General features: G+C 37.8%; 1 protein-coding gene across 6 annotated transcripts in view; it reads left to right on the top strand.

Moving 5' to 3' along the window:
* Positions 1-16,351, top strand: part of Mettl4 (Methyltransferase like 4) — a 100,798-nt gene that overhangs the window by 62,154 nt on the left and 22,293 nt on the right. For 2 of the 6 annotated variants that reach the window (XM_071659289.1, XM_071659287.1), the window contains exons 2-4: positions 10,246-10,411; positions 13,357-13,441; positions 14,812-14,974. In XM_071659289.1, coding sequence (XP_071515390.1) covers positions 10,247-10,411; positions 13,357-13,441; positions 14,812-14,974 — 413 coding nt within the window. In that variant the 5' untranslated portion in view covers position 10,246. Of the gene's footprint in view, positions 1-6,049; positions 6,196-7,522; positions 7,631-10,245; positions 10,412-13,356; positions 13,442-14,811; positions 14,975-16,351 lie in introns of those variants that run through there. The other 4 variants (XM_071659285.1, XM_071659290.1, XM_071659284.1 and 1 more) reach the window with 4 other exon arrangements.

Here is a 16,351-nt window from a genome sequence, read left to right as displayed (position 1 = left end):
CAACTGCGGAATGGGTAAGACTGCTGAGAGATGGGCAACACGAGCGAGGGTAGCAGAGTCACCCATCCACAGACAGACGGACATCCTGGAGGTATGAGGGGGCTCCATACCACAGACAAGTGCAGACAAAATAAAAATATCTCGTTTTCTTGTCTATATAAATGCGTTTATTGAGCGTCCACTGAAGCAGGTAAAATTCATAAGCAAATTATTACAAAATCAGAAATAATAAGATCTAGGCAAAACACTATACCAATATATGATCCCATCGGTTACCATAGACAAGATACTAAGTAAAAATAGGGCATAATTTCAATTTCAACAAACCGACGATTTGTGAGAATCGTCTGCTAATCGAACTAATTACAAATTAACAAAAAGCCAAACAAAATAACAGGAAATTAGGAAACCAATACAAACACCAAAAGTCTGGGAACAACAAGGACACATTTTCCGAAAATAAGGAAAATATCAGAAGCCCTACAGAGCATTTCTGAAACTATTTGCTTGAATCGGAACGTCACTTCTCGTCTAAAGATGGTCAGAACATTATCCTACGAGACCCGAAACCTGGTGCTGTTACGCACGCTCGCTCCCTAAACTCCGGCCCTCACAGAATCTCACGGTCACCAAGCCAGCGAAGACCAGGTGCTGTGTGTCTCCAGCAGGCGACCACTTTCAGTTTTCTATGCATTTTTCTTTATAAAAGAAAATTCTAAACAGTCTTTAATCATCAGAACTAAAATGCTTATACTTGTAGAAATGCTCTCAAATGACAGCCATGGAAATATTTTTTTGTATACCTCATTCGATTGTCAGACTTTGTCCTACAGCAATATTGGGTTTTGGTTTACGCCAAAACACATCTGAGGGGCAGCATCCAAACCAGATTGAAAGGTGTATCAATTTGTACATAACGTATGAGAATCTGTCTACACCCACAAGTGTAGCAGTCTAAATCAGAACGTAGATTCTGTAGGCACAGCATTTCGTCTTCTTCCAGGCACCAACAGATGCAAACATCTAGTGACTTCGACGTACTGTTAACGTACAACTCAGATCTATGGCAAATCTCTTTCTGGGTTTCCTCGCATTACCGACGCCAACTTACTGACACAACAAGATGGCCACCAAGCGTTCCTCCCTCGCCAGTAACTACAGCACGTCTCTTTGTTTACCATGGGTTGGTTGGTCTGGAAAACGTAACCGCTTGAACCTTGAATCCGGATTCGCAAGCCCAGAAGAACCTTTCGCAACCTATTCACCTCCAGACATCTCCTGCGAGTCCAACACCAGACTCTCGCCTGGTCATGTGGGCAGACTACAGCGCGAGAGGAAAGAAAAACGGCCGATCAACTTATTAAAGCTGGCTGGCTGGGCCGATGATGTTCAATCGAATGATGGACTTACTTTCGGGTTGGCCAGCTGATGACGGAGTCGAATCAGGCAGGAGATGGCGCTCTGTTCAGCCAGACTATTACTGAGGAGGAGGGAAGGAGAAGGGGGAAGGGAATAGTTATTGGAATAACACCAATTGAATGTTCGTCCCCTCTGCTCCTGGGCGGCGTTCCTGGTCTCGATCGAGGTTCCATTTTGTTTGCGGCCCAAATATCATTAATGTGTTGGAAGTGTTAAGCTCCAACGAGTCCCCCAACCTCCTCCCTCTGTGTGTGTGTGTGTGTGGCGGGTGTATCGGTCCACCTAAGGAATGTCTGGTCATGCAGTGTTACATGAACTGCCTGACGGAGGTTCATTGTTTCGCCAGTGTCACCAACCCTCCCAAATGGAACTCTCAAAAAGTCAAGAGTCCTTCTGGCTACTTGTCCAATCTTTAATGTCGCTCTCTTGCCTCTGCTGATTCTTGCTTCTTTCTGTGTGTGTGGGTGCGAAATCTACAAGATCTTTCTTTAGGGTCTTTCTGTCCGTGGAAGTGATTTCGAATAAAAGTACACGGCTGCCTGCTGGCTTCCCTCTGATTATTTTCAAGCGAATAACCCCATCTTAGAGACCAGCTCTTGCAAGCAGTGTTCAAGGATCCCTGCTGTGGCTTCGGTCACCTGCGGCGATGAAATCAAGGTTGTGGGCTGCTCTGCTGACGGTGCACTGTTCGCGAGCATCACTAAGGAAGGCCACTCAGTACAAACACCTTGGGAGTTCACCAGGTAACTCCGAGCATGTATGTTCCAGGTATGTACTGTACGTGCACTACACATCACAAAATCTCTTAAAAATCCAGTGACTGTGGGTTGAGGAGGTCACTGGAGTACCTGTTTCTGCAGGCTATGTGGCCCACGGGTCGTTGTGCAGCTTATGCAGTAGTGTTGTGCTTTCCAAATATCTTCCTTTGTCTTCTAGGTCCCCTTAGACTAGAAACAGCCGCGAGAAGTCGACGATCGCCTGGGGGGAAACACTGCCACTGCTATGATCTACCTGGCACTCTCGGTATGTATGTCCTTCCTCAACACCGGGTAAAACAGGTATACTTCATCTGTGAGCAGTCTGTGGCGCAGTGCTTACCAGTTTCACAGACAGACGTATTAACCCCGTGAGATCGGGAGGCAAATGTGGATGAAGAACACGACACGCACAACGCGTTTTGTCTCGTCCTCACGGGAGTACCGTCTCGTCAAAGAACTTTCGCACTCCAAAGGAATCTGTGGTTTCCGGACGAAGCAACTCATTCTTCGCCCGGTTTCCCTGTGGAGCAGCAGCGTATCCACGATCTTGTGTGTGTGTGTGTGTGTGTGTGTGTGCGGATAGTGAACATGCAAACATAATGATAAAAAGACTCAAAACGAGAATGGAATGTACAAACACACTGTGTCTTTACATAACTTAGCGCTTTTTGAGTTATTTGCATGTTTAATCACCAATATTGGTCAAATCATATATATGAGTGCAGGTGTTGTACAGAAGTATGAGCCCCGCGATTATTTTTCAATAAAAATATATTCATGATATTTGGTAGCGTAAAACAGCTGATAGCAATAATCTAGGGAGCTTTGTTCGATCAAACAAATTAATATGTTTTTGTAGAGGAGAAAATTTCGTTATTATAAACATACGTCAATGTTTTAGGAAGGTGGTGAAACTAACATGGTTCTTTCATTGTTTACTAACGTAACTACTCAATATATATATATATATATATATATATATATATATATATATATATATATATATATATATATATATATACATATATATATATATATATATATATATATATATATATATATATATATATATATATATATATATATATATTGGAAAGGATCACAATTTTGCGCGTGATCAAGATATTCCTGAGTCCACAGGAATATATATATATATATATATATATATATATATATATATATATATATATATATATATATATATATATAAACGCCCATATACATGCATATACATATCAACATACACACACACAGTCATATACATATATAGGCATGTACATATTCATACTTGCCTCCTTCATCCATTTCCAACGCTAGCCCGCCCCACAGGAAACAGCATCGCTACCCCCCCCCCCCCCCCCTCTTCAGCGAGGTAGCGCCAGGAAAGACAAAAAAGGCCACATTCGTTCACACTCAGTCTCTAGCTGTCATGTGTAATGCACCGAAACCAAAGCTCCCTATCCACATCACATATACATAAGTGTGTGTGTGTGTGTGTGTGTGTGTGTGTGTGTGTGTGGACAAGAAGCTGTGCAACACTGCAGACATCGTTTCTACATAACCAGACCCATCATGCCCACGATGCAACTATCATAAAGATGACAACGAGCACTTATTACTTTACTGCCTAGCAACTTTCTGCACATACACAGACACCCTAATAAAAAATCGCATCACTTTTTGACCTATGATCCTAACCAGTGGATGTGGCCTGCTTCCTGAGTGTTGCAGGAGCCTCATATTGATAGGAGTGACTCTTGAGGCAGCAAGGTGTAATATATATATATATATATATATATATATATATATATATATATATATATATATATATATATATATATTTTTTTTTTTTTTTTTCCAAAAGAGGGAGCAGAGAAGGGGCCCAGGTGAGGATATTCCCTCAAGGGCCCAGTCCTCTGTTCTCAACGCTACCTCGCTAATGCGGGAAATGGCGAATAGTATAAAAGAAAAGAAATATATATTACAGTTACAATCGCATGTTTACCAAATGGCGTCCTAGCTTCGTCTCTTCGATGTATATCAACTGACTTATATTTCTCTCTTGTGTCTCCCCTGATGATGTGATTATTACACGAAAGTGCACTTGGGAACCTATCGTGTTTCATTTTCCCCGTGGACTCTTAGGAATATATATGTTGTCCGTAAAAAAGATATTCCCCACATACTTTCAAAGGCGATACATGGCCAAGATTTACTGTGAGTACAAGCATATGCTCTCAGGGATACCGCAGTACATCTAGTTGCTGAGACAAGTGCTTCTAACGATGTGAGCACCAGCATTCCGCCTAGTTTACCCTGGGCAATCTAGTGGGAATGGTGTTCTTTCTCTACTCTCCCTGACTGCCAATTTCGCTTCTAAGCGCTGTATTTCTTCTACTTGTGCTTCAAAATGGCTTATCTTACCTTTCTAAAAGGAAAAGAGCAACAATTCTCGCCTGGAAGCAAGAAAATGTGGCGGAGTCCCGTAACACACACACATACAAACACACAGTAGCATATGCCAAGTGCACATCTTATCGACATCCCTTAGAAGATGCCTCGACCAAGATTGGAACCTATGCGGGTTTGATCCCAGGCGGCTCCTACATCCATGACGCTACTCCACGGAAGCCCGTGTGTGTGTGTGTGTGTGTGTGTGCGGTACCCAACATCACCTCTGGTTAGGGTATAACATCGTCAGTGGGTGGAGAGGAGTACATTCTCGTCGAGGACCTTCTTCCTCTAAAAGAGTCCATTTCCCTATATATATATATATATATATATATATATATATATACATTCAAGGATGGACTAACGCAGGGAAGAAAAATGGACTCTTCCCTTGAAACTATTAGTTTACTATTCATTTACTATTACGCCGCGCTCATCGGTTCCACAGCAATTTCGGAACAGGAGGTTTAGTCCAATCAGAAAATGAGTTCATGTGTAATTTCTATTGGATTATGACACAGGAAACAGTGAACCTATATATCTTTTTATTTTTTATTTTTTTCTTTACAGATCACAAAATTGCATTCTAACCGATTTCCCATGTTACTATAGCCCCACAGCCATTTTTTGGACTAATTTCTAAGTGTCACACCACCGTTCTATAGACAAAATGCCAACTGCTAATTAATATAACAAGAAAGCCTGAAGTAGGTACACCACTCAGAACGGTAAAAAAAAAAAAAAAATCTATCATGGTATCTGACGATCTAAAGAATATCGACTTGGAGATAAACATCTTAAGAACACATGATATAATCAGATCCGATATTTGTGTTTGAAATATAAAAGGTCACAACCAAAATGACAAATGGCATGCATAACATTACTACTGAATATAAAACAAAATAATATTTGATGAAATATTCAAAGACAATCTATATGCAAAATTAAATTTAGCTGTGATAAAGGTGTGGAAATAACAGGGTACTACGTTTCAAATCAAATAAAGTAACACTACCACGTTTCAAATTAAATAAAGTACCAATATTTGAAAAAGGTTGTTTATCATCAATAGTTCAAACTGATTTACTTGCAGTCACGTTCGAAAGTTTCTTACCTGGGTTGCTGGTGGACAGAAATCAACTGAAATCACAAAATATGTACTACTCAAAACATTTGTAAACCTTGTGGGCTAATATCACCATACACCTGTGGGTGTGGCAACGTTACACAATTCCTAATCATTTCAGTGAAAAAAAAAAAACCGTTTGTGTGATGGTTTTCTGAAACGGTAGAAAACGCAGAACTAGTAAACACAGGACTGGGGTCTTGTTTTCAGCAGTTCTGCGTTCTTCAATGTTCAAACTCGTATATACATTGATACACTCATCAGTGACGGTCACTCATTTCATAGAATCTTTTCCATCAACCTAGTAAAATAGCTTTCACCAAAACTGCAGTTTTCACAGCGAATGTCGCCTGGAAACAAGTCGGCGGCTAAACATGAAGAGATGAAGTGGTCTGTCTGCCTGCAACATCTACTGCCTTTAACAACAGCTCATCACAGGTACAATCATTATACTCCAATGTTCTCCTCACTAAGTCCATTATTATTTAGTACCCTCTTGGATCAATGTTTATTACAGTAACCCAAGCAAATACTCTATTACCATGGTGACAAGCGATTCTTCTCTAGGTACCTAAATAATCGTCTGGGGTTAAGTTTACGTACTAGATAACTGGGTCCTGCTGACAATTGTGAAATTTCTCCACATACATGACATGAAAGTTCGAAAATATATGGCCTTGGGGTAAAGTATCGCAAGGTAACTTTGGGGTTATTAGAGCGTTCTTTTTCCGGCAACAAGAGCTTGAATTGATGTTAAGGATGCACATGGGACAAGTCTGATGTTGACGAGATATAGTATGAACTGATCTAACCCACAAAGACATTGCTTTACCATGCCATTGACACTGGCCTCAAACTGATTGGTTTATGAGATACAACAGATAACTAACTAATGTTTGACAAATAGTTGTCATTCTGTGGCTGAGAAGGAAAATTATAAGTTAACTTACAGGAAGATTGCTAATGCTCCTTCAGAAACAATCTCATCCACTGGTGTGAGGACCAATAGAAATAATGTTGTACCGTATAATGCCTGCATATTGGCACAAGCATCCATGATTGAGTTAAAGAACACAGAAAGACAATGACACGTGAATGCAATGGGCGCGAATGTCGAACGTTGATGTGAAAACAATCGTTAAATTCAGTTGAATCTAGATCTAAGCCATTAATGATATATAAAGGAAGGAACGTCATTATAAGTACTGATATGATGGATTATATGTATTTGAAAGTGATAAAATACTACTTATACAATTGTTCAAGTGCTGTTTCGCTAAAATAAGACCAAATACTAGAAATTTTTCTTTAGATACATTGGAATATTACTGTCATTAGTGGTTAATATAATAGATGAATTACATTATGAGTAATTTTACGAGCCTGCATCAAAGATAAAACGTTTAACATTTATCCTGTTAAAACTTTTAAGAACGCAGCCCAGGACATTGCATATACATATGATGAGTAGTTATGGATCTAAATTTCTTTTCATATGGAAATCCCTAATTAAGAGTAAAAGTCATCACCGTAGTTTGATATAAAGACAAACATAAGAAAGGATTATGAAATAAGAATGAAGAAATATATACGTATAATCAGATTGAGATTATGGAAAACCTGCTCTTTTAAAAGAGGATGATCAAAACAAGGAAAGCTATATCAAAGCTTCTTGGGTAATATCTTAATACAAATTCTTCTAATTTTTTCGCGGTTTGATTCTCTAAGATCATTCGTTAATCAGGCATTTTCCACCGTCCACTCTAATGTTTACGCGGTCACGGAGGCGCCATTTCGGCAGCATCCGATTCTTGCTTAGATGCTGTAGCTTTATCTCTCCTCCCATGAAATTACATTTGAATTCGTTGTTAAGGTATAGAGTACGTTTTTCTTATTACTTATTGTAGTTTGATATATTCTGACTCATTTATGTGTTAGATGAAACCAAACCAAATTAAGGTTTTTCTAAGTAATCCGCAGAAAAGGATCCGAACACACACTACACACACCCACCATCAAGTTCCACAGCCACAGGTTGGATGGATATATTGTTAGATAATGTGTATTTAATTACAGGTGTCATATGACCGTATCCTGGTTGTTCTACGTAACTGACTTCATTTAACAAGGTTGAATTATTTCAAGATATCTCATAAGCGTTGGGCATGTGATACACAAGTATGATTAAATGTGTCCTGCATTAAACTTTCATTAGTGGTATGGTTGTATGGATTTCATTACAGTCAACTGACAGGGTCTTAAAAGGACGTCATTGTCAGACATTTCTTCCGATAAGAATACTTCAAGTTATTGGAATACCATCTTACACGCTCTTAGCATGAAGGGTCCTGCTTAGGTTAATCTTGATCAGACGAACTCTTGACATATCTGCCTTGGGATTCTTAAAGGCCAAGTATATTTAATGGACCACAAACACCTTAAAGTCAAAAGAACTACTGAACGTGTAAAAAAAAAAAAAAGTTACCTGCTCGTCGAAATGTAATAGACACAACTATGATTGATGATTGTCAGATGAATGTTGTCTTAGATGACACCCTGAGTGGCCTTGCGACCCCATACCACAAACCAGTCTGATACTGGTACATTTCATCCATAGACATGGCTGCTATTAGGAAAGGTTTTCATTATTGTTTCAATAAATGCTTTACCTACTCTATTGAAACTCACGTTTTCCCTGATCTTCACAAACATCAACAGCCATCTTATTTGATGTTTGATAAAATGTAATGCTCCAAATCATCCTCTGAAACTGGCATTATTATCTTTTCCAAATACAACACATGCATTGCAGAACAAAATCACTTGTAGCAATGCATAAACTAGAATTTACCAACTTGAATAGGTACATTACCTCAAATACTTTTCATAATTGAAAACACCTCACTGATTAGGTATTTAGCTCGTTAGTCTTAATTATTTAGCACCAGTTCACCTTGCACTGAAACAGTCGCAAATATTGAGTGATTTTTTTGTACTGCAAGTGTATTATTTAGAAAGTACATGAAGAGTTATGGGACATAGCATATTATATGTTTTACTCCATGATGAGTAGGAGTGGTCAGAGTAGCATTATATAAGTGCTTCATATACATCCTCCCATGCCTTAGTAGACAGATATATATAGTCTGCCAGTATAGAAATATAATCTTGGCAGTACAGATGATTCCTGACAATAATTTGACTCACGATTTTTTTTACTACAAAGATGCAGTATCGATACGCATTCAGTAAAAACTGTACTTTGAATTCTTAATTTGATCTTTTCCAGGGCCAGCGATATGCTGCACAGCAGCTTCCAGTCAGCCACACAATCTCGAGTCTAAACAACCATATTAAATGTATTTTCGACTTATGATATTTTTAACTTACGATGAGTTTATCAGAACGTAAACCCATCATAAGTTGGGAGTACCTGTGCCTTATTAGCTCACATTATGAGCTTTTGCTGTCACTTTGCATCTTTCCATCATCTGTCTGTAAATTTTTCACATATTACTCTCTCAAAAATAATGTAGTCAGTTGAAGTGAACCTTTAATGAAATGATGTATGGATGGTTTCCTTATATCATACCAGTTTAAATTTTCGTATGGATACCACATGACAAATTCTTTTTTTTTTTTTTTGTCAATATATCAAATGATTTTGGAAACCAAGTAGCAGATTGAATCAGAACTTTGCACAAATGATTGATGGATGGTCATCTGTCAAGTTTTCTCATTTCATATCAGTCAGACATCCATCATCATTTTGGCTAGGTAAATGATAAAGGCTCACCTGAGCCTCTTTCTTTTTACTATCATTATTATGTCCCCAATTATATTTCCTAGTAGAAAAGAATGAAAAGTTCCTCAGGTTATGGTTCATCTGGTCTCTTAGTAGCATACACAGTAAACTCATCAGTTCCTTTTAGTTTTCTTTTTAGTCCTAATAAGATTGCTTCAGTTTTCAGAAGGTAGATTGACCATTTCTTATATGTCAACCAGTGTCTAATTGAATGTACTTTGAATAATAGCCTACTTGTTGCTATATTATCTGAATCTTTACCAGATTCTACAAGGGCTTTGTTGTCAACTTATAATAAAAGTTTACATTTCTCATTAAGAGATGTATAGTCATCTTACCATAAAAAGAATGGTAATCTTAAGATGTACCCTTGAAATTGTACTTCCCAATAGGTGTGTGACTCAACATTGTTAACATTGTTTTTTTGCTTTTTTTTTGTGTTCAGTGTTACTGTATTTTTACACACCCCTAACATACCAAAAGTTTCATATCTCATAATTTGGTATACTTTACTTTCTGGCTCCTCATGTCCTTTCAGTTCTTTCCTTTGTGGTGTTACTTATATTGCCAGTAACTGCGGCTATGAATTTTAGTGTAGATCTTTGAATGAAAATCGAGCATGAATCTGATTTTTATTAAGGTTTTTGTTTCATTATAAGAACTAGATTTTTATTCTTTTTCAGAATGTCTGTTGTATATGCTACACAGAAGAGTGCTATTTTAGACCATGAATCCTGGTTGATGGAGCTAACAAAGAAATATAAGATTAACAACCATGAAGGGGAACCAACGGAACATAAGAGGAAAAACTTCCAAGATTTGTTTGATCTACGAACACCATTTTTGATGGTAAGCATGTTGCTGTAATACTTACTTCTTAATGAGTGATTTATACTGATAGTTGCTGAAAATTATAAGAGAAAGATTTCATAAAATGATACCATGTAAATTTACATTTGTGTATTTAGATTAATTATTCATATCTCTTGTAATCAAGATAGTCAGCCAAAGGACTGTATCTTGGTCTTAGATCTCCACATAAAAAGAGGAATTTATAGAATGATAATCTAAGGAAAAGAGTTCGAAGGAACTTCAAGAGCTTTAGTGGATAAGAAGCAAAATGGCTATTTGTGTTAACAAAAATGTACTGTTATGGCAAAGCACTATTCTCAGTCATCAGATGATTTGGGTTCATGCCATGAAAAGTTCAGTAGAGTTGGATCTTGCCTCGTCTCTAAAATCATCCTTTGCTTACACGTGGATATGAGAAATTTCTTTGTACTTGATCATCATTTCCTGGGATAGTGAGGTAGCCTTCATTGTACTTGATCGCTATTTCCTGGGATAGTGAGGTAGCGCCAGGAAACAGATGAAGAAAGACACATCCACTCTTGTACACATACAGATACATACATGCATATGCATACACATTCATATACATATATACAAATGTACATATTCATACTTGCTCACCGTTAAATCTTTGATATAAGATATAAGATAGAGTTGTGCGGAGGAGGGTGGATATGCTGGAAATGAGATGTTTGAGGACAATATGTGGTGTGAGGTGGTTTGATCGAGTAAGTAATGAAAGGGTAAGAGAGATGTGTGTTAATAAAAAGAGTGTGGTTGAGAGAGCAAAAGAGGGTGTTTTGAAATGGTTTGGTCACATGGAGAGAATGAGAGAGGAAAGATTGACAAAGAGGATATATGTGTCAGAGGTGGAGGGAACGAGGAGAAGTGGGAAAGATGGAGTGAAAAAGATTCTGAGTGATTGGGGCCTGAACACGCAGGAGGGTGAAAGGTGTGCAAGAAATAGAGTGAGTTGGAATGATGTGGTATACCAGGGCCGACGTGCTGTCAGTGGATTGAACCAGGGTATGTGAAGCGGCTTGGGTAAACCATGGAAAGTTTTGTGGGGCCTGCATGTGGAAAGGGAGGTGTGGTTTCAGTGCATTATACATAACAGCTAGAGACTGAGTGTGAACGAATGTGGCCTTTGTTGTCTTTTCTTAGCGCTACCTCATGCACATGCGGGGGGAGGGGGTTGTCATTTCATGTGTGGCAAGGTGGCGATGGGAATGAATAAGGGCAGACAGTATGAAGTATGTACATGTGTATATACGTATATGTCTGTGTGTATATATATATGTATACATTGAGATGTGTAGGTATGTATATGTGCGTGTGTGGATGTGTATGTATATACATGTGTAAGTGGGTGGGTTGGGCCATTCTTTTGTCTGTTTTCTTGCGCTACCTTGCTAATGCGGGAGACAGCGACAAAGTATAATAAAAAATATAAGAGCAAAAAACTTTAAAAGTTTAAATGGTGTTTTCCATTTTATTCCTTAACTTTTAAAAATGTTTCCAGGTTTTCTTGGGTTGTAAGTGATTGGTTAGGAATCATTAGAGGGTGCTTGCAACATTTGCAAGATCTGGTCTTTCTTTGAAGATTAAGTGGCAGATGAGATCCATAACAGATGCTGGAACTACTTTATTAGCAGAGCCAGCACTTTGAGAACACTAATCACTCAAAACAATTTTAGTCTGAGAGTTACTTAGGCTGATATGAGTTATGCATTCAAAGAGATTCTGAACCAGAACATTCACATTAGTCCAGTAAACTGAAGTATTAGAAGTAATATGCATTGTACCTAATTTTGTTTTGCACAAGCTGCGTAACTTGGCTAAAGTGAAATTGTAATACAGACTTAGTATGAGATCTTGAAGATCAAGAGCTGTATAGTGCTCATGAATATACTTGAGAAATAGAATTTGTACTATCATGCCAGCAAACAATTGAGTATCATCCATGGTGGATGAAATGAACAAGGGTTTTGGATCATTTTCAATTTTCACTATGATTTTTTTCATCCCAGTGTAACCGTGGTTTCTTCTTGTGCTTTTTGTTTTTTAATCACTTATATGCCTAGTAACCTAGCTGTTAAATTTCCTTGCCAACCTTGATATCAGCCTGACCTAGCTGGTCTCCCACTGGCAAATTTGTTGCAACAGATCAAATGCACTTGGTATTTAAGTATCTGGTGGTTCATTTATATGGGGTTCATAGAAATATAGATTTGATAAAGTGCATATCAGAAACTTTGTGTGTCCCTAGCGGGCAGTCGCTTGCCATAGCAAAAAAGAAATGATTAATTTGTTGCATGAAAAATAAATAGCCAGTTCCAGGTTGAAAGCAATTGTTGAGGTGGTGATGGTGGCTGGAAAACCAGATGATGACAGTATAATTTACAGTATCTGCTTATGAGAAGATAGGAGAGGTTAGTGCTACTGCTGAAGGAGGTGTTGTGGGAATGTATTAGAAAGGACAAGAAGTAAGTTCCAAGTTGGTGAGGATGAGAATGAAAGTGCACTATGAGAGATGGGTAACTCTCAGTTCATATTCGCTTGGTAGTGAAAGGAGTGAAGAGAGAGGAGTGGTTTGGGAGGAGCTGAGTGCTTCAGCTGTTTTGGTGCAAGAGATAAAATATTATTGATGTGAGATATGAATTCAAGAGTCAGTGATGTGGTAGTTAAGGTTATAAATGGGGGACCCATTGTATCCATCGTAAATGGAAATGATGGACAGCCTGCTGAGATGTGTGCTATAGAAGGATGGGATTGGAAATATCTGGGTTAAAAATGAAGGTATGCATGAATTAATAGGGGTTAGTGGTGAACTTGCAAGTTTAGATAATATACTAACTGATGATTATGCGATAGAGAGACATGGATTTGAATGTAAATGTGGAGTAGATTATGTTAAAATTATTTTTACAATTTTTCTTCAGGATAGTCAAGCTGAAAAAATAGCCAAACAACTTGAAGAAAGTCCTGCACTTGTCATGGAACCTAAAAGAAAGAAAAGGAAGAAAGGTATGTTTATATTATTAGTTTGTATGTACTGAAGAATCCCATGAAAAATACTCTTAGTTTACTATTTAAACTTTAACAGTGTAGAACATTTAGCTTAAGAACTGTTCATTTTTTCTGATCATGCCATATTTCCTATAGCTTAGCAACCACAACCACTGAGGACCTTCACAGTTAAACAAAATTATTTCTTAATAAGATCCTGCTTTGTCATGCCTGATGCCCAATTTTTTTAACGGCACGTTACCCCTCCTTCCCCAATTTTTTTTTAACCAACCACCATTCCCCAAGCAGAACTAAAAAGCTCACCTTTTTGTGTAACCACCTACCCATACTCACTATTTCTCCTTCCCACATTAAGATAGAAGGGGCTCTTGGGGCAAGAGATAAGGACAATTTATGACTTGTGGTCTCATCCAATGAATGTGCCTGGCTTTCTGGGTGCTGCTTAGTTTCATGAATGTAGAAGGATCTTCTAGTGCAGGAAGCAAGTTGCAAATACTTGTTTGCTGTTTTTTTGGTTAGTGAAGTAGTAGCAGGAATAGGTGAAGAAAGGGCCTCATTCAATCTTGTCCATTTACAGCACAGCCCTTCTATACCCCATCGCTGCTCTTCACTCCACCTGTGCACACCTATCACTTTACTGCATGTTTAGGCTTTGAACATGAAAAATCTTTTTCACTCTCAAATGTAGAAGCCCAAGTTTTGGGTTTTGTTTTGTTTTGTGTTTATGCCTACAGCAAAGCAATATTGTTACCATTTAATTGAGAGTGCCTTGATCACTCTAAGGTGCTGTACTAGATACAGAAGAAGTGGTTCAAACTTCTCTTCATACCTTCTTCATACTTTGGGAGAGGCTATTACCAAAGTGAGAAACCCCGTCAAAAACCCTGGAAACTCCTTCAACAAATAAAAAATCCTCACCATCCTCACCTGAAACCAGCTAGATATCAAACAAAGGGACATTTAGTTTTGCCTCATTATCTTGGTAACCTCTCCTTTCTCCACTTGCACCTCTCAGGCTTTGACATTTACATATTGCTATATTTACTGAATACAGTACATGTTTACATAATTTATGTAAATGTTTATGAATGTTCTTTATTAATTTATTTTAGATAGTCTTTCTTAATATTCAGGCGTTTTGTGTATAGATCTTGAAATTCCTTTTTTTATTTACCTCATTTGTCAATAACAAACCAAACAAGAAATTAGTGCACCAAAAAAATTGTACTTATTCTTTCCTTTTTATTGTTAACTATACAGACAGCAGTTAGTATGGAATATATAAGCTAGTACTTTTTCCTCTTGGACGCAGTAGCCATAATATTGATCTAGTAATCGAAAACCTTATCCGTATTAACTGATTTCAGATCATATGCCTCAAAGGAAAGAAAAGGAGATAGAGTTGACTCACATCCGAGAAATGTTCACAGTTCTGCGGCAGACTCCAGATTTCAAGTTGAATTACCAGTTCCTCCCAAATATTGATGACTTCAGACGTAATAATTCTCATATAAGAAATTTAAGAAAAAGGTATTAGTGGTTATGTCAGCTGTTGGTGATAATCCTCATTACTTTTTTCAGCATGTTTATGTTTTTAAGCTAATTGTTACTCATTATTCACCTAGTGCACAGTAAACTTAAGTGCAAGAGCAGCATGACAAACTTACCCCAAATCATGGCTGTAACCACAAGCTAAACTGTTACACCCCATGCTGTGTTCATTATGAGGAGGGAGTTCTATACTACTGGGGGCCCAGACTCTTAGATTTTGCTGTCTTTGGTTTTTGAGAGTTATGTAATTCGAAGTGAGATTGATATTCATGCATGTAAAATACATGGGACAGTTTCAGAACATTGTCAAAAGGAAATCTTGAGAGAAGGGGCTATTGGAAAGAGAAGATATTAAACAAAACAGTGGAAGTATATATGATAGAATTTATAAAGATGTTTGTTATCATACATTTGGAAAGATCAAGATGATACAAAAGTTGATTCAAATATGGAATATGTTGTCAGGAAATTGGTTACAGATGTAAGACGTGTTTTGCTGAGAAAGAAAAGAATTCATTTGAGCATTTTATTCAAGTATACCACATGCTGTCAATGTTTAAGACAAGAGATGGTGTGATGGAGAGGGTGTGCTGAAATGGTGTCGACATGTAAAGAGGATGAGTAAGGAGATATTGACAAAGAAGGTACATGTGTCAGAATTAGAGGGGACAAGGAGAAGGGGGAATTGAATTAGAGTTAGAAGGATGGAGTGAAAAAGGTTTTGAGTGCTGAGGGTCTGAACATACAGGAGAGTGTAAGGCATGCATAGGATAGAGTAAATTGATTCAGTGTTGTATATAGGGGGCAATATGCTGTCAGTAGACTGAACTAGGGAAAATTAAGTGGTCAGGGAAAACCACAAAAATGTTTGTAGAGCCTAGTTGTTGATAAGGGACTGTGAGATCAGTGCAACATATATTACAACTAGAGGTTGGATGTGACCGAATGAGGCCATTTCTTCATCAGTTCCTGGCACTAATTCGCCAGCACAGAAAATGACAAACAAGTATGAAAGAAAATATAAAAAGATGGCAAGTAATGTTGTCAGATTATTAGAATTGACTACTGGATTTGTTAAACATTGGAAGTAGCATAGACATTAGATTATTATGCGAAGCCACTTGAAATTGATAATGTGTTGTTGTATTGCAAGCACCTCACCAAATTGTAGATGTTCCCTTGTCTGTTGAGAATACATATTTTCAAATTGAAATTGAATTAACTCCAAAATTTAGAATTCTAGAAATTTCATGAGAATGGCAACAGCTGTTGCCAATTTTTGAGAGGAGTTTATCAAATTTAAAAACAGAAAACCTAAGATCTGACAGTCCATCAGTTCCAAACATCATAGATCAG

Source organism: Panulirus ornatus, chromosome 68 (genome assembly GCF_036320965.1).
Source record: "Panulirus ornatus isolate Po-2019 chromosome 68, ASM3632096v1, whole genome shotgun sequence".
Taxonomy (NCBI): domain Eukaryota; kingdom Metazoa; phylum Arthropoda; class Malacostraca; order Decapoda; family Palinuridae; genus Panulirus; species Panulirus ornatus.
This window is presented reverse-complemented; position numbering and strand designations above follow the sequence as displayed.